This window comes from Callospermophilus lateralis, chromosome 2 (assembly GCF_048772815.1).
Source record: "Callospermophilus lateralis isolate mCalLat2 chromosome 2, mCalLat2.hap1, whole genome shotgun sequence".
In the NCBI taxonomy this organism is placed as follows: domain Eukaryota; kingdom Metazoa; phylum Chordata; class Mammalia; order Rodentia; family Sciuridae; genus Callospermophilus; species Callospermophilus lateralis.
The window spans coordinates 124,526,358-124,548,632 of NC_135306.1; the positions used below are offsets into that span (position 1 = coordinate 124,526,358).

Sequence of the window (22,275 nt, forward strand, 5' to 3'; positions counted from 1 at the left end):
AGACATTACTTAATCTAGTTCCTTCTTTTTAAATATGGATACAACAATAACATGTAGCTCATTGGGTTGCTATGAGGAATTAGACCACATTCTACATATAAGGAGCTTTGCACAAGATGTGGTATATTATAAGCTTTCAAAAAATGTTAGCTGTTATTATAAGATAAAGGTCTTCACTGAAAGATAAAAGCATTTCTTTTTTCTTAGCATATAGGCTATTTTTTTTTCTTTCAAATATCCAGAACTTAATGTATTTTATTCTCTCTGACAGTAGAGTCTTTTTTTTAAAAAAAATCATTTCATAACACACAAGTCCTAAGGAAATAAAGGCTTGCAACTATGAAAACCTTGGCAGTAAGGTCTTTCTTGTGGGATGCTGTAGTCCAGGGAGGACTCTGGGCACCCCCAGAAGACTATCAAAGTGTTTTCCTGTCTGCATGTTCTTACTTTTGATGCTGCTGCACATGCAATAGGAAACACTGCTGTGTTATGAAGCACCTTGACACTCTTTCACTATTTTGGTGAGAGACTTTGGTGTCTGTGATATTTAGCTTGGAATGAGGTTTTAAACGAGGTTATCTAAATGATAACTTCTGTGGGCAAGAATATTACTTTGTTCAATCTATATCAAATGCAAGATATGCATAAGTGCTTAATACCTTTTAAACAAACTATTAAATGTTATGATTTTATATTTTATATGATTGTAGGGACATTTGTTCTGAACCCAAAATTGGGACATATGATATAAGGAAAGATTTCAAACATTTTGATAATTTAAAAAAATTGTAACTTTTTACTTGAAAATAATTTTAGACCCTGATATGGTTTGAATCTGGAATGTCCCCCAAAAGTTATATGTTAAAGACTTGGTCCCCAGTGCAGCAGTGTCTAAAGGTAGGGCTTTGGGAAAGGAATTGGGTCATGAGAGCTTTGATCTTCCTCATCAGTGGATTCAAATCCATTTGGTGGTTTAATAATTTGAATGGACTACTGGGAGAAGGTGGAAACTCTAGGTAGGTGGGGCATGGTTAGAGGAAATTAAGTCACTGGGGACTTGTCCTTAGGGACTCTATCTTGTTCCTGACTGTTTCTTCTCTCTCTCTCTCTCTCTCTCTCTCTCTCTCTCTGCTTCCTGGCTGCCATTAGTGGAGCAATTCTCCTCTTTTCTTTTCTGCTATGATGTTCTGCTTCACCTCAAGCCCAGAGCAATGAAATAGGCTGACTATGGACTGAAACCTCTGGACCCATTAGCCCAAATAAACCTTTTCTCCTCCAAGTTGTTTCTATCAGGTATTTTGGTCACAGTAATAAAAAGCTAACACAGACCCACAGAGGTGTTGCCATATGATACAGAGTTCTGTATATCCATTACCCATCTTTCCCTAATGTTAATATTTTAAAAACCATGGTACACTTAACAAAACTAAGAAACATTTATATAATATTAAAGACTATGGACTTTATTAGGATTTCACTGGTTTTCTTTTTAAAGAGACAGGGTCTTGCCATATTGCCCAGACTGATCCAAAACTGCTGGGATCAAGTGATCCCCTTGCATTAGTCTTTCAAGTTTTTGAGCCTACGAGTATGTGCCACCAACACATGGCTCACCCCTCCCCTACCAATATTCTTATTCTGTTTATTTATTTATTTATTTTCAATTTATTTATTTATTTTTGCATTACGATTCTTTTTTAAATTTTTTATTTTTCTTTGTTTTAATTAGTTACACATGACAGCACAATGATCTTGACATATCATACATTTGAATCAGATAGGGTATAATTTCTCATTTTTCTGAGTGTACAGATTGCAGAATCACATTGGTCATGCAGTCACATATATACATACAGCAATAATAGTGTCTATTTTATTCTGCTGTCAATGCTTAATACACCATTATACCATAATTTATCATATCTCTGATTATATATAAGGTATGTTGACACCAAATTCACATCTTCATACATGTATTTTGTATAATGATGAGGGTCTCCTTTCACCATCCATGCTATTCTTATTATGTTTTGAGATTCAATTCAAAAGGCTCTGTTTTATTTTCATGTACTTTAGTGTCTTCTAATCTGTGTTGGTCTTTATTTTCATAACCCTGATGCTTTTTAGAATATCTTTCAATTCATGTGTGATGCTTTTCTCTTCATGAAGTTGAGGTTATAGAGTTTTGAGAATATCGCAGAAATGATGTCATCTCAGTGCATTGTATTAGGGTGTACAAAATGATATGATGTATCTTCTTATTGATCATTTTAAACTTTGTCACTTGGTTTAGGTGATAGCTGCCTGGTTTCTGTACTATAAAATTGCCTTCTCCTTTATAATCATGGATCTTGCTTGCAACAGTTCTGTGGTTTTCTAATGGTAATTTTAACATATTTCCCTTCTTTCACATTCATTAATTGGAATTCTTCTAGAAATTCTTCTAGTTGTTTCTTCTCTATTTGTTCAATCACTATTTGTGTCAGTATAAACTCATGTTTGTCTTATTCTTTGGGTTATAATCTAATATTATCCTTATTTATTTTGTTGATCAGATTGTTCCAAATCGTTCTAATTGGCTCTTGTGTTCTTTTGGAATGTTTCCATTTTTATTTAGGTCCTCTTTCAGCCCTGAAATCAATCATTGCTCTAAAATCCTTGGTTCCTTTTATTAGAGAATAATACTTAGAAACCAAGATCTGAATATTGGATTCTCTCAGTAGATAGAACAAAGAAATATATGTATATATACTAACCCATGTAGATCCATATTTATTTTTACTTATATCCATTTATCTGTATATATATTATTAAAAAGTATGAATTAAAGAAGATACTCCAGGAAAACCAAGATGGTGATGAGGATGAAAGCACAAATGAGTCTCAGATCGAGGGAGATGAGTCAGACGATGAAATCCAGGAAGTACCAGGAAATTTTAATAGATTATGTCTAGCAGGACCTGCTCCAGCTATTTAGAATAGGCTGCTTCCAGTTGGGAGAACAAATTTTAACAGATATTGCAAGGAGATCCTTGCATGGGGCATAGTGCATGAGGAGCCATCCCAGAGCTTGGTTTAAAGGGAGCAACTAGATTTGGGGGTAGAACTCTTCCCAGGAAGGAAGAAATAATATGAGACATGCAAAGCTCACTGCCAGCCCTTCATATGACAGACCACAGTATTTCCCAACCCGTCCAAGTGACACCCTGTTGGTCTCCCAGGATCATGGATAAGTTAAGAGTCTCTTCAAACACTAGAATATCCTCTGAAGACGTGTTATGAAGAAAGTTTAAAATTGTTTTTCATAAGTGTCACCTGGGGAGAAAGTTTTCAGCAGTGTCCTCAGCTCCCCCAGCCTGCACAACCATTGCTGCTGCTGGCACAGTGATAATTGCAGGTCCCAGGGGAGGTGAGGTCATAGAGTCACAGACCCATATTTCAGAAGCTGGCCGCCTCCCTGCAGCCCACATCTTGGTCAGAGAGGCCTTTGCACTGAAGTCACCAGCCTGGCAGAGAAGAAGAGCCTGGTGAGTGACTCAGTGTGAGTCTGAGAACAGCATCTATGAGAAGAGACCCATTAAGAATCTGGTCAGCCAGGTTCAAGACCCCTCTGTACACCTGATCAGAGTATGAATCTGGACAGAGGCTTAACATCTGTGTGCACAAGTTCTGGTCATCAGCAAAGTCATCTCAGCACCTGCCTCATGTCATGAAGATGAATCACCATGTGCTGGCTTCACAACAAGGATTTATACACATTTCCTGCCTTGACTAGTCATACGAACCTCATTAAAACCTTCCAGTGAAAATAAAATCTTAGGGTGGGCAGGGGTATGTCCATTGGCAGCACCTGCCACCTGAGTGTCTTCCAGGCCATGAAGATTAGTCCTGAGGATTCCAGCTGTTCAGAGCTTAAAGTGAAAGTTCCTAAGTACATTGGCTTCTCCATATACCTGAGCTGGATTCTGTACCTGTTTATAAATATTATTATTATTTCATCTATGACTAGAAAAAAGAGCAGCAATAATGCCACAAGCCTGAGACATCCTGGATACTGTTTTGCTGTTGATTCTGACATAATCTTATGATCTTTGCATGCAGCATTAGTAACAGTTCCATATTTCCTGTGTGTGTGGCTCATGCTCTGGGCCAGCAGCTCCATGGTGCTCATCCTGCACAGGGACCAGCAGAGAATGCAGCACCTTCATAAGAACAGCTTCCTCAAGTCCTCCCCTGAGTCCAGAATCACTAAAACCATCCTCCTCCTGGTGAGCACCTTTGTATTTTTTTGCACACTTTCCTGCATTTTTCAGATTTGTGTGACTGTTATCTATAATCCCCACTGGCTCTTGGTAAAGGTTGGTGCAATGGTTGCTGGGGGTTTCCCAGCTCTCTGCCCCTTTCTGCTCATGAGCAGAGACTCCAGTGCATCCAGCCACTAGCTTTATTGGATAACGAATAGGAAAACCCCTGATGTCAGGAAGAACATGTAAATTGTAGGCTTTTGCACAATTCTTACATGTTTCTCCATTGTCACTCCCAAATTGAAAGAAGAGTGATATACTCACATCTCAGGAGAATGAGAATCAATACACACATATATTCTTTATTATAGTGTGAGTATGTGTGTATGTATGTGTACCTGAGTATGTGTGCATGCAGATCACTAAGATGCATCTTATTCTCCATCCAACAATATTTCTGAAAAATTAGATGTAACATACAAATTTCACATTTAATATACCAATTACAACAAGAGCAAAATTTTTCAGCATAAAATCTGCTTTCATTATTTTCCTGCTATTATGGAATGTAGTTTTTCTTTGTCTACTCTTACGGTTTTGTCTAGCTGTGACTTTTGAAAGAAATATCAAAGTGAACACTCTCAAAACATTTTTCTTTTACAATGAAATGAGACATGTTTCATGTGATCTTGGAAATGATGGCAAACAAAGTTTATTGATGCTTTTTATTAAACAGTGTATATCCAAAAAAAAAAAAAAAAAAGAAGATACTCTAACTTCAATCCAGTCTCACAGGTTTGTTTGTTAGGTTATTTATTTATTTATGTAGTGCTGGAGATCAAACCCAGGGCTTGCACATGTTAGGCAAGGGCTCTGCTAAGAGCTCAGTATCCACAGATTTTATTTCAGCAGTTTCTTTTCCTGGAAAAGACAAAACTTTAGACACAAAACCCAGATCAGTTGTGCTCAGGAATGTACAAGTTGATATGCAACTCAATGTACTTGTCAGCCCTCAGAGAATTGTATTACACAAAGAGGGGATTTTATTGTATGCAAATAAAAATGTCAACCAGGTTGCTGGAGAAATCCGACATGGAATGAAGATTAGATAAATGAATCTGGTTGTATAAAAATTAGTGATTAAAGTCATACTGAAGGAGGTAGTGAAGAAGAAGTTGAACTTGGTAATTTTGGTTCTTTTTTTTATTTGGTGCTGGGGTTTGAATCCAGGGCTTTGTGCATGCAAGACAAGCACTCTACCAACTGTGCTGTATCCCCAGCCCAAATTGGTAATCTGGTAATCTGGGAAAACAGTGTATTGATTGAATTAACTTGGCTAGAATCAAGAAAAATGAAAATATAACATGGTACTTTTGCTAGTAAATTTGATTCTCATAGATATATGGCTGTAGCAATTTTGAAACAACTTTTCATGTGCCTGTATTAAAATTAAGCAAATTAGTACATGTATTGTGGCGAATAAGAGCTAGTTTTCTTAATGTCAAAACAGATACAAGAACACATTTTTTGGAGTTTTAGTTGTAAAAAAAAGTGATATAAAAATTAAACCATACTTAATTACACATTTAATGAGTGTTTTTTATTGAAAATGATAAAATTACATGAAATCAACAAAATCTACTAATATACTAATATGTCACAATACAAATGTGTGTGTACACTTATATATAGTCCCACCCCCCACAATGCCTTATTGTATGGGTCTTATACAGACTTTAGCAATTTTAAAACAACTTTAAAAAAATATATATAGTATATATATACATATATATATATGTGTGTGTGTGTGTGTGTATGTGTGTGTGTGTGTGTGTGTGTGTGTGCATTTTATTGACAACATGGATATAAAATGAGGCCATGTTAAAATCATTCCAGATGCCAATTTTAAAGATGAAGTTTGTTTTTCTCACCAGTTATTAAAATTTCTGCTTCTCACAAATGAGTCTAAACTTTTTCCCATTATTTGATATCTTTTGCCCATGAGATTACTATTTTATAATGAGTTTTATAAGTATATTAATTGGGGAAAGTGATATTTTCTTTGATTTCCTCTAAATTTACCTCTTCAAATTGGAAAGAAGACTCTATTTCTTAGAACTTGAAGATTAAGTGTATAAACCCATTTTTCCTTCTTATGTTATTAAAGCATGGTACGTACATTTAATTACATTCTCAGTTTTCACTTTTTTAAAATTTGAATTTATTTTTGGCTGATACATTGAAACAAACATTATACATATTAGTGGGGGTAATGTGTAAGGTTTTGATGTATGTATGCATTGCATAATGTTCAAATTAAGTTATATCTATCCCTTCAAATATTTATAATTTCTTTATGGATAAAACTTTCAAAGTCCTTTCTTTTAGTTGTTTGAGATGTACAGTACATTATTGTTATCTACAGTTATCCTACTGTGTAATAACACTCATACTACTTGCTCCTATCTGTGACTTAGTACCTATCAATCAACCTCTCCTTATCCTTCCCTCCCTTCTACTCTTTCCATTCTCTGGTAACCACCATTCTACTTTCAATTTTTATGACATCAGCTTTTTTAGAGATATATTAGGTGGTACTTGTCTTCTATGACTGGCTGATTTCACAATGTTCTCTGGTTTCATCCATGTTGTTGTAAATAACGGGGTTTCATTTTATGACTGGATGGTATTTCATTGTGTATGTGTAGCACATTTTAATTTATCTATTCATCATTTGGTGAACACTTAGGTTTTTCCAGTTCTTGACTATTCTGAACAGTGCACTGAATTGAACATGGCAGGTGCAGGTATTTCTTTGACATACTGATTTCATTTCTTTAGAATATATACATAATAGTGAGATTGCAGGAAAACAACAATTTTATTTTGATTCTTTGAGGACATTCCATACTGTTTTCCATAATGACTGCACTAATTTACATTCCTGTTAACAGTGTGCAAAAGTTCAGTATGTGCTGCTTCTTCTCTTCCTTCTTCTTGTGCTGGCGATTGAATTCAGGGCCTCACACATGCCAGGCAAGCACGCTCCCACTGAACTACACACCCCTTTTTTTTCAATTTTATTTTAAGATAGAGTCTCATTAAATTGCCAAAGCTATCTTCGAACTTGTGATCTTCCTGTCTCAGCCTTCTAAGTTGCTGGGAATGTAGGCGTGTACCATCACACCTGGCTTCATCTCTGGTTTTATTTGAGTCTTCTCTTTTTCTTGGTTATTCTAGGGAGGGGTTTATCTATCTTATCAAAGAACCAACTTTTTGTTTTGTTGATATTTTGTGTTTTAGTTTCCATTTCACTTAATTCTGCTCTGATGTTTATTTTTTTCCTCCTTCCTAAGAGTTTTGGGTTTGGTTTGTTATTGTTTTCTCCGTCCTTGTAATATAGTGATAGGTTGTTTGAATTTTTTTGTTGTTGTTGTTTTGGTACTAGGGATTAAATGAAGTGCATCCTACCACCAAGCAAGATCCCCAGCCCTTTTTATTTTATTTTATTTTTTAATTTTGGGACAGTGTTTTGCTAAGTTGTACAGGCTGGCCTTGAACTTGTGATCCTCTTGCCTCAGCCTCCTGAGTCCCTGAAATTACAGGTGCTTGCCAGCTCACCTGACTCTGCTTTTTTTTTTTTTTTTAATTTTTTCATTTGTTTTAATTAGTTATACATGACAGTAGAATGCACTTATATACTTTGATATATCATAAACAGATGGGATGTAATTTCTCATTTTTCTGAGAATACATATTGTAGAACCATATTGGTCATACAGTCACATATATACATAAAGTAATAATGTCTGTTTCATTCTCTTATCTTTCTTATCCCCACATCCCCTGCCTTCCCCTCCTTTCACTTCCCTCTACCTAATTTAAGATAATGCTATTCTCTTTTTTTGCCTTTATACATGTACTTTTTTTTTGCATTACAATTCTTAATACACATACATGTCACAATTTTTGTATCTCTGTTTGTATATAAAGTATGTTGACACCCAATTCATGTCTTCATACATGTACTTTGTATAATGATGTCCATCACATTCCACATCCTTGCTAATCCCCTGCCCCCTCCCCTTTCCTTCCCACCCCTCTTCCCTTTCTAGAATTCATCTATTCCTCCCACGTTCCCCCTCCCTACCTCACTAAGAGTCAACCTCCTTATATCAGAGAAAACTTTCAGCATTTGTTTTCTTGGGATTGGCTTACTTCACTTAGCATTATCTTCTCCAAGGCCATCCATTTACCTGCAAGTGCCATGGTTTTGTTCTTTTTTAATGCTGAGTAAAATTCCATTGTGTATATATGCCACATTTTTTTTTTTTTTATCCATTCATCCACTAAAGGACATCTAGGTTGGCTCCACAGTTTAGCTATTGTGCTGCTATAAACATTGATGTGGCTGTGTCCCTGTAGTATGCTGTTTTTAAGTCCTTTGGGGTAAAGTCCGAGGAGAGGAATAGCTGGGTCAAATGGTGGTTCCATTCCCACATTTCCAAGGAATCTCCAGACTGCTTTCCATATTGGCTGCACCAATTTGCAGTCCCATCAGCAGTGTATGAGTGTACCTCTTCTCCCACATCCTCGCCAATATACTTAATTGTTGTTTGTCTTCATAATAGCTGCCATTCTGACTGGAGTGAGATATCTTAGAATGGTTTTGATTTGCATTTCTCTGATTGCTAGAGACAATGAGCATTTTTTCATATATTTGTTGATTGTATATCCTCTTCTGAGAAGTGTCTGTTCAGATCCTTGGCCCATTTGTTGTTTAGGTTATTTTTTTCGGTGTTTAGCTTTTTGAGTTCTTTATATATCCTAGAGATTAGTGCTCTATCTGATGTGTGAGGGGTAAAAACTTGCTCCCAGGATGTAGGCTCTCTCTGTTCACTCACAGATTGTTTCTTTTGCTGAAAAGAAACTTTTTAGTTTGATTCCATCCCATTTATTGATTCTTGGTTTTAATTCTTGTGCTATAGGAATCTTATTAAGGAAGTTGGGGCCTAATCCTACATGATGAAGATTATGGCCTACCGTTTCTTCTATTACATGCAATGACTCTGCTTTTTATTGATATGTACATTGGTTAATATAAACTTCCCTCTTAGTACCATAGGTTTTGGTATATTTTAGGTCCATTTTTATTTGGTTTAAAACATTAAAAAATTTCCATCTTGATTTCTTTCTTGAATCATTGTTCAAAAGTAAGTTATTTAATTTTCATATGTTTTTGTAGTTTCCAAGTTTTTCCTTGTTATTGAGTTGTAGTTTTATTTCACTGTGGCAAAATTTCCCCTTCTTTCCTTCTTCAATAGCCTTTTCATTTGGTTATACTAAAAACAGATATTTTATTTGATTTCCTTAACTCTTGTGAATGAAGATTGGTGTGCCTGTGGAGAGAGGATCACCAGAGGCTCTTAGCCACTATCTATCTTGCTCTGCCTCCCAGTTTTCACTTTAATAGCAAACAAAATGCTGTTCTTTTCCAGAATTTCTGTTCTTTGTCTTCCCACTTTTGTCACTTTTAATGAACACATTTTGGATCACACATTCTAATATCCTTCTCTGGAGGGGTTCTGGACAATATTTCCCAAGAATTCTGGTTATAGCATAGTTTCACAAAAGGACAATGTCATAATATACAAATACGATAAAATACAAATATTGCTTTGTTTTACTAGTCACTAGAATTTTTGTTTTTGGCTTTTACTGACTTTGGATTTAACTATCTTTTGTAAAGGCATTCTTTAATATATAAGTAAAAGATGTGGAAGTTAGGGATTCTTAACTGTGAAATTGGTTTGGCATGCAGAATCCTGCTTGCGTATATTTGCACTAGTGAATAAGTACAAATACTTTTTTTTTTTTTTAAATAAATGAGTGCTTATCTGAGGTGCTGAAATGTTTTACAAACAACACGGCACAGTGCTTTTGGCCTGCTTATTCCCATTGAAATGTAATTTTATAAATTATATTTTAAAACTTTTTATTTTTTAAAATTTTTATTCTAATTTGTTATATATGACAGAATGTATTACAATTCATATTACACATATAGAGCACAATTTCTCATATCTTTGGTTGTATACAGAGTATAGTCACACCATTTATGTCTTCATACATGTACTTAGGGTAATGAAGTTCATCTCATTCCACCATATTTTTTACCCCCTTGCCCCCTCCTTTCCCCGCTCTCCCCTTTGCCCTATGTAGAATTCGTTTAATCTTCCCATGCTCCCCCTCCCAACCCCACTATGAATCAGCCTCTTATATCAGAGAAAACATTTTGCATTTGTTTTTTTGGGATTGGCTAACTTCACTTAGCATGATATTCTCCAACTCCATCCATTAACCTGCAAATGCCATGATCTTGTTCTTTTTTATTGTTGAGTAATATTCTATGGTGTATATACACCACATTTTCTTTATCCATTAATGTACTGAATGGCATCTAGGTTGGTTCCACAGTTTAGCTATTGTGAATTGTGCTGCTATAAACATTGATGTGGCTGTGTCTCTATAGTATGCTATTTTTAAGTCCTTTGGGTATAGATCGAGGACTGGGATAGCTGGGTCAAAAGGTGGTTCCAAGGAATAATTTCCAAGGAATCTCCATATTTCTTTCCATAGGGTCTGCACCCTTTTACAGTCTCACCAGAAATGTATGAGTGTGCCTTTTTTTCCACATCCTCACCAACACTTATTGTTGTTTATATTCTTAATAGCTGCCATTCTGACTAGAGATGAAATCTTAAGATAAAATCTTAAGAGTAATTTTGATTTGCATTTCTCTAATTGCTAGAGATGTTGATTTTTTTTATATATTTGTTGATTGTATATCCTCTTCTGAGAACTGTCTGTTCAGCTCCTTGGCCCATTTATTGATTGGATTATTTCTTTTTTTGGTGTTTAGCTTTTTGAGTTCTTTATATACCCTAGAGATTAGTGCTCTGTCTGATGTGCAGGTGGTAAAAATTTGCTTCCAAGCTGTAGGCTGTCTATTCACCTCACTGTTTGTTTATTTTGCTAAGAAACTTTTTAGTTTGAATCCATCCCATTTATTCTTCTTGATATTAATTTTTATGTTATAACTATGTTATAGTTATTAAGGAAGTAGGGGCCTAATCCAATATGGATGGAGATTGGGGCCTACTTTTTCTTTTATTAGACATAGGGTTCTGGTTTAATTCCTAGGTTCTTGATCCACTTTGTGCCTGGTGAGAGATAGGGGTTTGATTTCATTTTGTTGCATATGGATTTTCAGTTTTTCCAGCACCATTTGTTAAAGAGGCTATCTTTTCTCCAATGTATGTTTTTGGTGCCTTTGTCTAAAATGAGATAACTGTATTTATATGGGTTTGTCTCTGTGTCTTCTGTACCATTGGTCTACATGTCTATTTTGGTGACAATACCATACTGTTTTTGCTACTATCTTTGTAGTATAGTTTAAGGTCTGGTATTGTCATGCCTCCTGCTTCAGTCTTCTTGCTAAGACTATTTATATAAGAAATGATGACAGGATTTTAATTGGAATCACATTGAGTGTATAGCACTTTGGGTAGTAAGGCCATTTTGACAAAATTAATTTTGCCTATTCAAAAGCGTGGGAGATCTTTCCATCTTCTCAGGTCTTCTTCAATTTCTTTCTTTAGTTTTCATTGCAGAGGTCTTTCACCTCTTTTGTTGATTCCCAAGTATTTTTTTTTGAGGCTCTTGTAAATGGGGATAGTTTTCCTAATTTCTCTTTCAGAGTATTCATCACTGATATACAGAAATGCATTTGATTTATGGGTATTGATTTTATATCCCTCTACTTTGATAAATTCATTAATTAATTTTAGAAGTTTTATGGCATGTGGAGTTTTTTGGATCCTCTAAGTATAGGATCATGTCTTCAGCAAATAATGATAATTTGAGTTCTTCTTTTCCTATTCAGATCCCTTTAATTTCTTTCATCTGTCTAATTGCTCTGATTAGGGTTTCAAGGACTATGTTTAATAGAAATGGTGAAAGAGGGCATTCCCTATCTTGTTCCAGTTTTTAGAGAGAATACTTCCAATTTTTCTCCACTTAGAATGACGTTGGCCTTGGGTACATTTTCGGAGTAAATTTTTGCCACACGCACAACAGATAGAGCACTAATCTCCAGGATATACATAGAACTCAAAAGAATTAACATCAAAAACACAAACAACCCTGTCATAAATGGGCTAAGGAGCTAAACAGACACTTATCAGAAGATATACATTCGATTAAAAAATACATAAAAAAGTTCTACATCTCTAGCAATTAGAGAAATGCAAATCAAAATTATTCTAAGATTTCATCTCACACCAGTCAGAATGGCAGTTATCAAGAATGCAGACAACAATAAGTGCTGATGAGGATGTGGGGGATAAGGCACACTCATTCGTTGCTGGTGGGACTGCAAATTGGTGCAACTAATCTGGAAAGCAGTATAGAGATTCCTTAGAAAACTTGGAATGGAACAACCATTTGTTCCAGCTATCCCACTCCTCAGTTTATACCCAAAGGACTTAAAATTAGCATACTACATGATACAGCCACATCAATGTTTATAGCAGATCAATTCACGATAGCTAAATTGTGGAACCAACCTAGATGCCCTTCAGTAGATGAATGGATAAAGAAAATGTGGTATACATACACAATAGAATATTACTCAGCATTAAGGAAGAATTATGGCATTTGTAGATAAATGAATGGAGTTGGAGAATATCATTCTAAGTGAAGTAAGCCAATCCCCCAAAACCAAAGGCTGAATATTCTCTCTGATAAGTGGATGCTAATCCATAATGGGGGGGATGGGAAAAATGGAGGAACTTGATGGGGCAAAGGAGTGGGAGGAGTGGGGAGGAGGTCATCGGGGTAGGAAAGATGGTGGATTGAGATGGACATCATTACCCTAGGTACATGTATGACTGCACATATGGTGTGATGCTACATCGTGTACAACCACAGATATGTAAAGTTGTACTGCAATTATGTACAATGAATCAAAATGCATTCTACTGTCATATATACCTTATTAAGATAAAAAAATAAAAAACAATTTAGAATTGACCTTATTTCCTATATACTCATATGATTGGGAAAGTTAACACTTCACACTAATTTTTAAGTGAGTGCTTCATTCTGTGTCACCTCCATCAGAATATATTGGTCAGGAAAAACAAGCCATTAAAAGAGTTATGGGACTAAGGTATATACTATAGGGATTATATTTTACTAAATATAAGAAGATCTGGGAGTATGGCCTGGAAAGGGAGAACTGGTGCATTAGCATGGGGTAAGGAATGAAAATCTAGACTTCTCTACTGAGGAATGTCAGTCAGGATCAGAGAAACAATTACCAAGGAGGTTGCATGAATAACTTGTGTGGGTAGGCAAATCAGACCTTGTAGAGAAATTTGATCACCAAAGCATGCCTCACTTAAGTGAAACCATGAAAAGAGAGCTTGCTGGAGAAATCCATGGAAACTGCTACATGTGAGAAAATTCTGCTTTTGTGAATCTCTTGTTTCTGTGAGTCTGTGGCCTAGTACCTAGTGATGGGTTACTGGGTCCACAGTCAGGAAGCTGCTGTAGAGTGGATAAGGGTGAGGGCAAGCTGGGAAATGCAGGCCATCTCTGTGTCTATCCATCACTGTGACTAGCCGTGGTGGTCTTGCAAGAATCATGACTCTGCCCACTTCCACCTTCCTCTTTTGACCAACTCTAACCTGGAAATGTGGATCCCAGCCTTAGCAATGTTGACTATTTTATCCTTATGAATGTATTATTGGAAGTAGCAAAGCTTTTGGCACATAGATAGTACTTAATATTTTGTGAATGAAAGGAATGGGAAGACTATTTACATAATGCAAATGAGAAGCAAAACAAAATATGTTCCAGAAATATACTTGACTATAACTAACCATTAAATATTATGTAGCATTGCTATTTTATTGTTAGATTTGTAACTAAAAGGAGTTCAGGAAAAGAATGTCCAAAGAAGAAACTGCCTATAATTTCCAGCATTTTCAGTGGGAGAGGATTTTAGATCTACAACTTCACAGGTATTCCTCACCACTGCAGGCTAGAACTTGATCCATGTTTTGGGGGAAGTACAAGGGATTGAACTCAGGGGCACTCAACTACTGAGCTACATCCCAGCCCTATTTTGTATTTTATTTATATACAGGGTCTCACCGAGTTGCTTAGAGCCTCGCAGTTGCTGAGGCTGGCTTTGAACTCAAAATCCTCCAGCCTTATCCTCCCAAGCCTCTGGGATTACAGGTGTGTGATACCGCTCCTTGCTAGACCTTGATCCTCTTTACCATCTATTTGTATTTCCTCCTCAGTGCTTCTATGTAAGTCCAACTTTTCTCCTTGCACTAGAGCCCCATTACCTACACAAAGACTTAGGTTCTGTAGATAGTTTTATATAATTTTCTATAATTATGCTGTGTGTAATAAAGCATCTGATTCCACTTAGATTTTATTTTTTTGTAGTACTAGGGATTGAATTCAGGGTCTTGTGTGTGCTAAGCATGCATTCTAACATTGGGCTAAATTCTTAGTTCTGACTCCATTTTTCTGTTTGTTTTTGGTGCGGGGGCCTGATTCTACTTTTTGATGTTTTAACCATTGATAGCTGTTTTAACCTTTGATAGCTTTTAAGCCTCACCCCTTTATTCCCCCTTCTGTTCCACATCTGGGCATACTGATAAGAGAGCCCAAATGCTTTTTCCTTTGTCTCTGCAGAAGATTCAAACAAGTAGATTCTTCAGCTTGCATATGGGAACTCTCATTCTGGCTACACCCTCTAATCACAATTAAAAACTCCAAGCCAGATTTCTTTCTTTGATCTCCTAAGCCATTTCAGAGCTGCTTGGGAAGCCTGATCTGCCGCCCTAGAGATTTGAATTATGTATGTAAATAACATTTTTCATATGTTAACATTTTTTTTATGTGTGTGTATGTGATATCAACAGCCTCCACATCTGAACTAATTTTGGGTGGGAGTTCATCTATTGCTAAAGAATGGTTACAACATTATAATATCTCCCACTTTATTTTTCCCCACAAGATTTTTATTTTTATGTTAAATGATTGAAATAAAAAACAATAAAAAGAACCACTTGTTCTTGCCTATCTTGTCCCTCTCTTTAGGCTTGAACTTAGCCTCCAGTTGCTCTTACATTAAGAGCAGGGTTTCTGGGCTGGGGTTGTGGCTCAGTGGTACAGAGTTGGCCTAGCATGTGTGAGGCCCTGTGTTTGATTCTCAGCACTGCATATAAATAAATAAAGGTTCATTGACAACTAAAAAATATTAAAATTAAAAAAGTGCAGAGTTTCTGAAGACATCTGTTGATCACAGTATTATTTAAGAGGGCATGACATATTATTACAAAAGACATTTGACCTTTGACCTGTTGGTAATGTTCTTCTTGTATGGCAGCCAGCACTTTGCAGGGATAGTAGTCAATTCCAGCTACCAGAGAATGACTTTTGAGGTGGCATGAAGTGCCATCATCAATGTCAGAATAGCATCTGTTCAGGACTAGTTCTGCTTTTCCTGGGTTTCATGAACTTGCCCATTTCAAAAGCAAACACTTAGACCTAAAGCAGAAGGAAAGCATACTAATCAGAGTTATTTAGAACAACACAATCAATAGATTGTGTGTGTGTGTGTGTGTGTGTGTGTATGTGTATATGTATACATATAATTTTTTAAACAATATTCTTAAAATTTTTTTTTGTAGTTGTAGATGGACAGAATGTCTTTATTTTAATTGTTTACTTATTTATGTGGTGCTGAGAATCAAACCCAGTGCCTCACGCATGCTAGGCAAGCACTCTACCACTGAACTATAGCCTCATCCCCTAGATTATGTGTATATATATATATATATATATATATATATATATAGAGAGAGAGAGAGAGAGAGAGAGAGAGAGAGGAGGGAGGGAGAGAGAGAGAGAGAGAGAGAGAGAACTTTCTTAACATTTATTTTTCAGTTTTAGGTGGACACAACATCTTTATTTTATTTTTATGTAGTACTGAGGATCAAACCCAGTGCCCCGCGCATGCCAGGTGAGCGTGTTACTGCTTGTGCCACATCCCCAGCCCCTGTATATTTTTAAGAGGGAATTTATTAAATAGGTTTACATGATCAGAGGATCAATAGTTCACAATGGCCATCTGCAGGCTGGAGAGCCAGGGAAATCAATAGCTGTACAGTTGAAGAATCTGGAGCATCAGCACAAGGACAAAGAATGATGTAGCCCCAGTCCAAGGCTAAAGGCCTAGAAGCTAACTGGAGGATTGCTGGTGTAGTTCCACATTTAAAAGTTGAATAATCTGGAGTCTGATGTTCATGGGGGATGGTGACAGCAGCAAAAATGAGCACGTGTGGAGTTTCCCCTTTCTTCTGCCTTTGGTTTCATCCAGGCCCCATGCCTATGCAATGGCACCACTCCTGTTTAGGTGAGTCTTTGCTCAGTTCACTGACCCACATGCCTATTATCTCTGGAAACATCTTCATGACATACCCAGAACTGTGATTTACTAATTTTTTAGGTGTTCCTCAATCGAGTCAGGTTGACTAAGAATAACATCACAGGAAGGAAGGGCCTATCTCCCACTTTTAAAAAATATGTTAACTAGGATTTAAGTTAGGTTTTTTTCAACGGGATTCAAAATAACAGTAGCTAAATAAAATAGAAATTTATGCTTTGTTCACATAAAAGTTGACTGTTATGTAATGCTATCATGGGCCCAGGTTTCTCCCAGTTTGCTTTCCATAAGATTTAACAATGAGCTGTGTCTGCATGCTACAGTGATACACATTAAAGTCTGCATTCCAGCTAGCATAGAGAAGGAAGAGATAAAAGGAGGAAAAGGAGTGTTTACCCCTTCTCTTTAAAGGCACAGTTTCAAACTTAGTCATATAGCCATCATTAGTTGCAAGAGAGCTGGGTAACACTGTTTTTATCCTGGTGGCTAGATATCTGTAAAACAGATTTTATTACTAAGGAAAAAAGGGGAAACCAAAAAAAAAAAAAAAAATGGGGCCACCACAACTAGCAATCTCTGTCCCTCAATATTCCTTTGATTTTTTTTTTAAATGGCTCCACTCTCTCTCTCTCTTTTTTTTTTTTAAATATTGCTCAGAAACAATGATGGACACTTTTTTTTTTTAAAGAGAGAGGGAGAGAGAGAATTTTTAATATTTACTTTTTTAGTTATTTTTAGTTATTATTGGCGGACACAACATCTTTGTTTGTATGTGGTGTTGAGGATCGAACCTGGGCCGCACGCATGCCAGGCCAGCGTGCTACCACTTGAGCCACATCCCCAGCCCCATCCCTTTGATTTTATATCCCTGTGGTAGGCAGAATAATGACCCCCTCACCCCCAGAACCTGTGAATATGTTAGGTTACTTGGCAAAAGGGAATATAGGTTGTCGATGAAATTAAGTTCGCTAATCAGTTGATACTAAGACAGATACTGAGATATCCAGAGGGTCCCAATGTAATCATAAGGGTCCTCAAAATTAGAAAAGGGAGACAGGAATGTAGCTCAGTATAACCACCACTAAACACATACACACACACACAGAAGGAGAAAGCAGAGAGGTCAAGAGATGTGATATGCGGTTTTCATCTTAGATTTGAAGATAGAGGAAGAGAGTCATAAATCAAAGAATATGGGTGACCTCTAATAAAAGTTAGAAAAGACAAGGAATTCTCCCCCTAGAGCTTCCAGAAAGTAGCATATCCCTATTTACACTTTGATTTTAGTCCAGGGAAACCAGTGTCAGACTTCTAACCTTCAGAATTATAATACATTTGTATGTGTGTTATTTTTTTTTTTTTACTTTTGTTTTTTTTTGTAGTGCTGGGGATAGAACCCAGGGCCTTGTGCATGATATGCAAATGATGTACCTTTGAGCTATATCCTAATCCTCATGTATGTTTTAAAAGCAAATAAATTTGTGGCCATAAGACACAACAGAATTTTTACTGGAAATGGAGTGCTGCTATAAATTAATAACTAAGAATGAGAAAGTGACTTTGGAATTGGGCTGTGGGCAGAAGTTGGAAGAATTTTAAGTAGCATGGTGCCAAAAACCTAGGCTGATTTGAACAGACTATTAGTAGAAATATGAATGTTAAAGATGCTGCTGGTAAAGCTCAAGAGGAAAGGAGAAACATGTTATTGGAAACTAGAGAAAAAGGGATATTTGTTATAAAGTGGCAGAAAATGTAGGGGAATTGTGTTTTGCAATTATGTGGAAAGCAGAACTAAGAACAATGAAACTGGACATTAACTGTGAATATTTGTGGATATTTGCAAACAAAGTGTTTCTTATAATAAAATGCCATAGGAAAGAGCTAGATTGAGAGAGAGAAAAAGATAAAGAAAATGGAAGTATGACTTGATGATTGCAGGATTGCAAATGATACTAAAATTGAGATTCACTGTCAGGATAGAAAAAATCTTGGATGAGGTTGTAAAACATTTTATTAATACCACAGAAAGAACAAAAGGTCAGAATATTTAGTCACAAAAAGGCTATAAAGAGATTAAGTATATGACTCAGATGTCCTCAATTATCTCTGCAGAAGCTGAAAACAGGGGAGTGACTATCTAAGAGAGACCTCTTGTCTAAGAGCAAATTCTCTCACAACCACAGGAGACCCCATAAGGTTCATGAGAATTTTATATAAGCAGAAACTTTCATCCTGGAATGAAAAGGAAAATAGGAAATGAAACGAAAAAGAGAATATGAAATAAAAAAATACTGTGCAAATGCAAAATTCTACAGGCAAGTAACAGGCTGATAAAACTACTCCTTTACAAACATGTGTTACCTTTTATGAAAAAGAATGGAGAGATCCAGAGGGGAGAGTCTTGAAAGAGAGGATTATTTCTGGACTTTGAAACTTAATGGGTTTGTGTGGGTGTATTTTGAATTTTGAGGGGGAAGAGTGATTCCATTATACCTCTTTTTGAGGGGTAGAAAGGAATTTTGAATGACTGAATATTTTGTCCTTTATTCGTTTTTTTGACCTGCCATTATGTTCCCTATTTTAATTCCTAAGAACATACAAGTGAATGACAGTGTCTGTGTTCCAGGAGCTTTTGCGTTAGGAGAACAGGTGATATGTATGCAAATAAGGTCAGTTCGGGTACAAGAATAAAATTTGTATAGAAGAGGTGGTAGATAGGATTATTAGGGCAAAATGGAGAAAGTTCAACCTGAACAGTATGAATAAAAATTTACTGGGTAGATTAAGTAGGGCACAAGGGGAAGCCAGTTCAAACTGAGAGTATAGCATATGTGTAGGCAGAGACGTATGAAATAGTAGGTTTTATTTGGGGACCTATAGGTGGTTTGGTAAAACTGGTATGGCGGGAAAGATGTTAAAAAAGTATGGAGAACTTGGAATATAAAGAGTCTTACATACCATGCTAAGGAATGAAAATTCTTCCATTAGTGGGAGGGGAGACTTTTAAGATGGAATTGATATGATTAATTCTCACTCTGGACATTTCATTCTCACTTTAGATATGTTATCAGAAGTAAAAAAATTAGTTTGATATAATTCAGATGAGAACCTGAAGTAAAAATAGTTGAGGGAAAATAAAACGATTGAGGGATTATTATATCATACAAATTTTGGCTGTTTCATATTTAAAAAGAGCAAACTTCTAATATAAATCGTGTTTCCTAAGTAGAAATTCTGTATTTGGAAAAAATTTACTGACTAGGAAATTCAAGTTAGCTGGTTGGAATTACAATTTATTTTTCATGTTTACCATTTGATCCCTCTGAGATTTTGAAAGTGTGGTCAAATTTAAAGACAAATTACCCCCTAGAAAAGATGATAATATCAATTGCTGAACATGCAGAGTTGATAAAAGACCTATTTGTAACATCTCCAAAGTATAGAGATCCTGTAATGTCTTAAACAAATAGCTGTATTATTTATGTAAGATGTTATCAATTGTAGACTTTTTATACCACCATACAAATTTAATAGAATTTATTAGGAATTTCAGAAAACAAAGCTTCATAACTACAATTAATGCATAATTGGAATAACAAAATAGCCTCTTTTTTACTTTTAAATAGAATTAATTTATATCCAGTAGCATGCTTGTTGAAAACAATGAAATATTTCCATTCATTAAAAATGTATTCACCAATAAAATACATAATAAAGTATAATTTATAGCATAAACGTAAACTGATCAATTTATCTCCATTACCTATATTATACTTCATTTTTATGATTATAGTGTTTTGAATCATTAATAAATGCAGAAATATATATTTACAGGAGATTCTCAAAAATAATGATTTCATTAAATAGTTACTGTCACACTTCATCAATATTTTCTTTGCAATCTGGATCCAACATCAGGAGATGGTCGAGGTCTTGGCAGGCTGTTCTGTAACATAGTTTCAGAATATTCCTTTACTAAAGTATTCAAAGACTTTGGCAAGTAAATCTCTTTATAGATTACAGATTTTAATAAGACTATGCTCATAATTCAAATTCTAAATGCCATTTACATATCATTCTCAACAAAACAAAGTAATTACATAAGGCATCATATTAATTATAATAATCCATGATCTTCATACTTTGCTACTGGTAACATTTATTTAAGTAGTGCTTAATATAATCTGCTGTGAAATGGTCAAAGTTTGGGGCTGGGGATATGGCTCAAGCAGTAACGCACTTGCCTGGCATTCACGGGGCGCTGGGTTCGATCCTCAGCACCATATAAAAATAAAATAAAGATATTGTGTCCACTGAAAACTAAAAAATTAAAAAATTTAATATTTAAACTAAATATTAAAAAATTTTCTCTCTCTCTCTTGAAAAAAAAAAAAAGAAAATGGTCAAAGTTTAATAATTTTATTTTCTACAGGAAACAGTTAGAACCCACATAAGATCCTAAGAGTGTTTATATACTTTATGCTAAAGAAGTACATTGCTTGAGAGGGTAATTGCTAAAAATTTATTACATTTATTTATTAAAAAATAAATAAATTTATTATTTATTTATTTATTACATTTATTTATTTAAAATGAAAATTCTTCTAAGAATTTTATACTTTGAAATTTATAATGGCAGTGGCAGGAGTTTTGAGGTTGCCCTTGCAACAACCCTATTACACTGTAATGTTTTCATGTTGCCCCTATTAGAATGCAGGTTACTCTTCCTCTTTCTATTTGCAGTCCTAGCAGAATGCCCAATACATGGGAAGTACTCAGACAGTATCTGTTCAATGAATAAAATGAACTAATATGGTAGCTTCTACAAAAAGAAAAGGTCAGGCTGAATGGCTGCCAACAGGGGGAAATTCTAAATTTTTGGGCAGGACAAAGGTTGGACTGAAAAAGCCTTCCCAGATGGATGACACTGGGGCCAAGTCCTGAAGAGTAGGTAGTAGAAAAGCAGATAACAAGGTCTGTGAGGCAGTGGGAACACCATGGGTCCTGAAAGCGTGCAAGGAGTTATGGGGAGACTTGCCAACTACTCAAGAGAAGGTAAGTCATAAGATGGGGAGCAACCAGAGGTAAGGCTGGATGGGTGTTGAATGCATTTCTCTGGAGTTTTAATTTTATCTGTTAGGTAACAGGTAACAACTGAAGTTAAATTTTAAGCTGGAGAGATTACTCTGGTGATGGTGGTATGAAAGATACACTTAAGAGAGCAAACCTGGTGGCAGTTGAAATGGTTCAGATTAAACATGATAAATTCCTTTAAAAAACTGATTATCTAAATAGTACATATTTATGAGGAACAGTATGATACTTTGATACGTGTATGCAATATGTATACATTGTGCATGCTAGGCAAGTGCTATACCACCGAGTATACCTGCAGCCTTCCTTAAATTTAGAAGATTTTCATTAACATATAACATTTATACGTATTTAAGAGACATTGTGTGTTATTTCAATATATGTTGCAATGTAATGGTCAAAACA

The 22,275-nt window shown here is 35.6% G+C and overlaps 1 protein-coding gene across 1 annotated transcript in view; it reads right to left on the reverse strand.

The window, feature by feature from the left end:
- Positions 1–3,311: 3,311 nt before the first annotated feature.
- The window catches only part of Cep126 (centrosomal protein 126), a 101,818-nt gene continuing 82,854 nt past the window's right edge, over positions 3,312–22,275 (reverse strand). The window contains exon 11 of the mRNA XM_076841923.2: positions 3,312–3,506. Within this exon, the coding sequence (XP_076698038.2) occupies positions 3,312–3,506 (195 nt within the window). The remainder of the gene's footprint in view (positions 3,507–22,275) is intronic.